Genomic DNA, 6000 nt, shown 5'->3' on the forward strand with positions numbered 1-6000 from the left:
TTACAAAAAGAGGTTTCTTTTCTATATTTACTAATGTTACAGTTCAGTTTTTGGTATGTGTGTGTGTGTGCGTAGTTTGAATATAAATAACTTTTACCGTTTACTAATATTTTGCTAAACTCTAAAAAAGATTGAATACTCAGAAACTGCACCTCTACAAAACCTATATCAATAACTGTTAGAAACTTATCTAGAAATCACATTTCGACAGTTACAAATCCAACATTCATGTCAGTTTATTATTTTCGTTATCCCCAGAAAAAATCTGTGATAGATTATTTGAAATAATTTCAAAAAAACATAAATAGAATAAACTGCTAATTAATTAGTTACCAAAAGGAATTTAAATTACACACATTTGCAACTTAATAATGGGACATAATTATTAAGACACGTACTGCGAATAAACACTTGAAGTTCGTATCCATATTTAGTCGCTATACCAAAACAGTAAGAGTCGAAAGCAGGCAGAGAGATAAAAGTTTGTTGCCATGGTAGCAGAGGTAGCCAACTGCCCTGCTGTTCTTGGTACAATCTTACAACCTCACTGCGGTTCTCAGCTAGCAAAAGTGAATATTCTTTAGGGACGACCTTTAACTCGACCTGGATGACCAAAATGGTGAACATTAATACCATAGAACCATATACACACATGCATAAATCTGCAGTACTAGTAAAAGTTGAAATCCACTACATTCTCTTATTACCTATCCTTCCATGAAAGGTTTTTTTAAATATTTGAAATAACCTTTCACACTTTTTTAAAAATAATTTTTGTATCAGGCCCCAGATGGACTTAACGACCATCTCACAATGCTTAGGTACAGATGCCAACAAAGTGTACAGATTTACAGCTGGGACTGTCGTTCACGTCTGCATCAGTTGTTTGGCTTCTGTCTGACCACAACAGATTTCAGCTGTTGCCACAAATTTTCAATCATATTGAAACATGGAGAGTTAGAAGGTCTTCACTATTTTTATTATTTCAGCTTTACCTTATTACTCTAATTACCTTTTATTGCTTCAACCCCTGATGCATTAGATGGAGAGAGGGAACTTGCCAAGACAGATAAGGATAGTGTCTGATTGTTCTTCCTTCATAACCAAGACAGATAAGGCTAGTGTCTAATTGTTCTTCCTTCACAACCAAGACAGATAAGGATAGTGTCTAATTGTTCTTCCTTCACAACCAAAACAGATAAGGATAGTGTCTGATTGTTCTTCCTTCACAACCAAGACAGATAAGAATAGTGTCTGATTGTTCTTCCTTCACAACCAAGACAGATAAGGATAGTGTCTGATTGTTCTTCCTTCACAACCAAGACAGATAAGGATAGTGTCTGATTGTTCTTCCTTCACAACCAAGACAGATAAGGATAGTGTCTAATTGTTCTTCCTTCACAACCAAGACAGATAAGGATAGTGTCTAATTGTTCTTCCTTCACAACCAAGACAGATAAGGATAGTGTCTAATTGTTCTTCCTTCACAACCAAGACAGATAAGGATAGTGTCTAATTGTTCTTCCTTCACAACCAAGACAGATAAGGATAGTGTCTGATTGTTCTTCCTTCACAACCAAGACAGATAAGGATAGTGTCTGATTGTTCTTCCTTCACAACCAAGACAGATAAGGATATGTCTAATTGTTCTTCCTTCACAACCAAGACAGATAAGGATAGTGTCTGATTGTTCTTCCTTCACAACCAAGACAGATAAGAATAGTATCTAACTGTTCTTCCTTCACAACCAAGACAGATAAGGATAGTGTCTAATTGTTCTTCCTTCACAACCAAGACAGATAAGGATAGTGTCTGATTGTTCTTCCTTCATAATTTTAATACATTCTGAACAGAAGAAAGATGCTCCCAAACCATTACTGTGCTCCCAATGTATCTCCAACTTGCTTTATTCACAGTCCACTGTCAGTGATTATTTTACAAAATCCAACCTTTTTTCACAATATGTTTTATGATTAGGTTTCTCAATGGCTACATTTTCCTCCAAGTTGTATCCTTTCTGTCACCTGAAATTGGTTCTGGAACTTTTTTTTAAAAAAAAAAGAATTTTATGAAAAAATGTGGTTACTGACTTTAACAAAAGGTTCTGAAGCAGTGAAAGGTGAAAACCTTTTTAATTATGTTGTTTTCCCTGGATGATCTTTCTCACAGTTGGTTTTGACTGTCCTCCCACAGCACACTATTCAATCGTTATTATATTACATCTCTTGAAATGTCAACTTTTGTGTATAAAGTTCCCTCTTGTCTCGCACGGTCTTCAGTTCAAAAGATTTTTGTCATTTTTGTTTTAAAATCATTAATTTAAAAGAACTAATGAAATCTAATTATTTTAGCACAGCAATTTTAATAAAACAATTACAATCACGAGTAAAATATACCAAACTATTGTTCTCATTCATTGTAATTACTGGAGGAATGTACCTTACATTAATAACATGTTTGCCTTATTATTGGATGTTTTAGAGGGTTTATTTATTTCAACAAATATTTGTCAGTCCAGGACTTGAACTTTTGACCAGTACTGAAAAAAGAATATAGAAAGACAAACCAGCAATAAATATGTTTCTGTAACATTTCGATAATATCCAAACAATAGTGCTGATTATTCATAAACTACAAAATAAATAACAAATACCTTTCTCTACTGTTTCACATCCCGTTGTTGCTTGTGTGTAAACCTTCTTTCTCTTTGGTCTTTAACCAATTAAATATATATTTATTTCACTAATATTTCTACAAAACATTTTAAAGTTTATTCTAAATTCACATGAATTTAAGTAAAAATTAATTTATGTATTTCGCAGATCATGTAATGAAAAATTTTTAAATCATCTTTGATCATAATTTACTTACAAAATATTCTGATTCACCAACAGTTAGATAGCTATGCATGACATCAACCACTGTAACACAAGTTATTCAGCAAAATTATGACTAAGTCAATAAAAGTCATAAAGTTAACAACTAATTAAATGTTTTAAATTACTTCTGCTTCCAACTATCCCAGACATCCAAATAATCAATTGTTTGTGTGTTTTCTTATAGCAAAGCCACATTGGGCTATTTGCTGAGCCCACCGACGGGAATCGAACCCCTGATTTTAGCGTTGTAAATCCGTAGACATACCGCTGTACTAGCGAGGGGCTCCAAGTAATCAAAATGTCTCTGATTTCCCATTATCATTTTTGATATATTCGAGGTTTTTCAACAACTGCTTTGTGTTCCAATACATAGAAGGTGTTAAACTACTATACCACATCTGATCAAAGGATAAAAAACTTACATAAACACTTTTCCAAAGAGCATACAAAGGCCTACTTCCTCCAGGATAACAATAAACATCCAGATCCTTTATGGGGCCTTTCAAAGTCTCTACACTTTTAATTTCTCTTATAAAGTAATCTGAAAGTACCAATAAAAACAACATTGATATTTTACACTTCATAAACAATCATACCAAAGTACTTTCTTAGTTATATGCATAATGTTTTTTTATATATACCACAAAAACAAATACCATACAAAAAGGATAAATTAACCAGGTTTCATTCTGGTCATACTTCTAACAATAGTATAAATAGTTTCTTAAAACATCAACATTAAACTATGTATAATAACTTATGAAACTACTTTACTTTTACCATTAAGTACAATAACAATATAATGAATATAATTAACTTAATACAGTATTTAAATAAACATCTTAAAGTTACTAAAAATAACACAGACAAAATATAAAGTTCAGTGTTGAAAACAACATAACGCGAGGTAAACTGGTACTGAAAAAATTAGGTTATTTCTCTACTTTTATCATAATGTGAAATAAACTAGCACTGTCGCATAATGTGAACACTGGGTTATCAGTTTTTACTTTCATCACTGTCACATAATGTGAACACTGGGTTATCAGTTTTTACTTTCATCACTGTCACATAATGTGAACACTGGGTTATCAGTTTTTACTTTTATCATGGCAGATGTCATCTGCAAACAAGTCACTTCCATTTTACAAACATGTGGTCAGCCTTTGAAATAGACTGACCTTACTGATACAAACGGATTAGATATAGTTTAAACAAGTGCTCGGTGAATATCTAAAGAAGTCACAGTTGTACATAGGTAAGTCGGGGCCTAATGAAATATGTGATACAGCCACAATGGGCTGCTTTCTGTCCATCAAACGTGCCCAGCCACAAGACTCTCCACCTAACTACAGTTTTCTCAACAACCTTATCTCAAGTGAAAGAAACCATGACAACAGAGGTCCATGTACTTCCTCATGAACATGTCACATTAACCACTAGGAGAATGAACAGAATAAAACAAAATTATAGGAGCAAGTTCTAATAGGACACCTAGTGCCATATTCTGAAACTAGATAAAAGCACTTCTCATTATTTCTTATGTATGAAAAATATTTTGCTGCTAAATGATTAATCCTACAGATTATATGATACATCATAACTACCCTATGTGTAAAAAATGTACTGATCATAGTTGATTATACTACTTACTTTAATACCCACAAAAAGTTGCACTGTGAGAGTTTCATACAATATATAACACTGTTACTAAAAACTCACACAACAGTTACTTATTTGCAACACATGGAAACTGTTCACTTATGCTCTTTTTAAATCAGTCCAATAGCTATTATATAACAAGAGTATAACTAGAAACCATTGGTTAAAATGTATTATACATGTTCGATGTAGAAAAATCATGGAACTTATATCATACATCTATATTGCCTCTTGTCAATATATATAAAATCACTGTTAATTATTAATAGCTTCTGAGTGGAAGAAATGAACAGTCCAAACAAAACATTATGTAAATTACATTACAGTTGTTATATCCTGTGCCAAAAAAAACCAACTTCTACCCAATATTAGGGTTCTTCAGATTGGTTGGAATATTAACAGATAAAGTGGTGGTTAACACAATATTTAGGTTAGCAAAACGTTTCACAAGAACCAACATGTGAACCGAACTATGCAAAACATATAAAGTGCATTTAATAATAATAATATATGCATTAAATGTTGCACCTTTCTAACATTACTACGAACATAAAATGGTATCATTTATGACAGGCATAAGTCTAACCTTATTTGTGAAACAGGTAAGATGGACAACAATGCACAAAACAGTACTCCATATTCTGTAAGTGTGAAACTATTAGCAAACAGACAGAAAAATACGAGAACATCTTGTGAGAAATGAAAATTTAAAACAATCTACTTATGTAAATTGAAGTCGTCATTTCAAATATAACTGTCTGAACATTGAAAAAACTAGTTTGGCATTCCTAAGGCCAGAATTAAACAATCTGATGAAATCACGAATTTGTAAACGAAATATCTGGTGTGAGTACGAACCAGGCTCAAGTAAAGTCGTGTTGGAGCAGCATAGTTCATTTACACCGTTACTATTTAAATAAATATAATACATATACTACACCTATATTTTAAACTTTAAAAAAGTTAAAACTATTCATAAAAGTTAATTGAAACTTATCAATACCAGTATCAATAATCTCTGACCAACTGCAGGCTATAAGAAAGAATACAGTTGAAAGTAGTACAGAGAAATTACAAGTAAATCTATAATTCATTTTTGAAATTTGTTAAAAGAAACAATTAAAAAAAAACAAGAACATGAAATAACTTATATTATTTATATCTTATAAGCTTCTCAACATGTCTAACCATGCCGCGCTTTAAATATTAGGGCGACCTCTGTGAAGTCAAATAGCTTGATAAAAATACGTATGGTTAGTTACCCAAGCTTTTAACTATATAACAACAAATTTTGAAAAAAAGCAAGCTACCTATACAGATTAGAACTAAGAATAATTTATCTGATAGCAAATATACCTGATTTAATACACTAATTAATGTTCATAACATTATTTTCCCTCAGAAGAAAAATGTTTCGTTCAGATACTGTTACTATATAATCAAAATAAGTTATTTATTT

The 6000-nt window shown here is 31.9% G+C and overlaps 1 protein-coding gene across 2 annotated transcripts in view; it reads right to left on the reverse strand.

The window, feature by feature from the left end:
- LOC143242430 (nuclear envelope integral membrane protein-like) overlaps window positions 1-5751 on the reverse strand; it is a 32599-nt gene extending 26848 nt beyond the window's left edge. For both annotated transcript variants that reach the window (XM_076485817.1, XM_076485818.1), the window contains exons 1-3: window positions 5545-5751; window positions 3302-3420; window positions 399-603 (exon numbers count right to left, since the gene is read on the reverse strand). In XM_076485817.1, coding sequence (XP_076341932.1) covers window positions 399-603; window positions 3302-3420; window positions 5545-5635 — 415 coding nt within the window. In that variant the 5' untranslated portion in view covers window positions 5636-5751. The remainder of the gene's footprint in view (window positions 1-398; window positions 604-3301; window positions 3421-5544) is intronic.
- Between the last annotated feature and the right edge of the window lie 249 nt (window positions 5752-6000).

The sequence above is a fragment of the Tachypleus tridentatus genome, unplaced genomic scaffold (assembly GCF_004210375.1).
Source record: "Tachypleus tridentatus isolate NWPU-2018 unplaced genomic scaffold, ASM421037v1 Hic_cluster_2, whole genome shotgun sequence".
NCBI classification, from domain to species: Eukaryota; Metazoa; Arthropoda; class Merostomata; order Xiphosura; family Limulidae; genus Tachypleus; species Tachypleus tridentatus.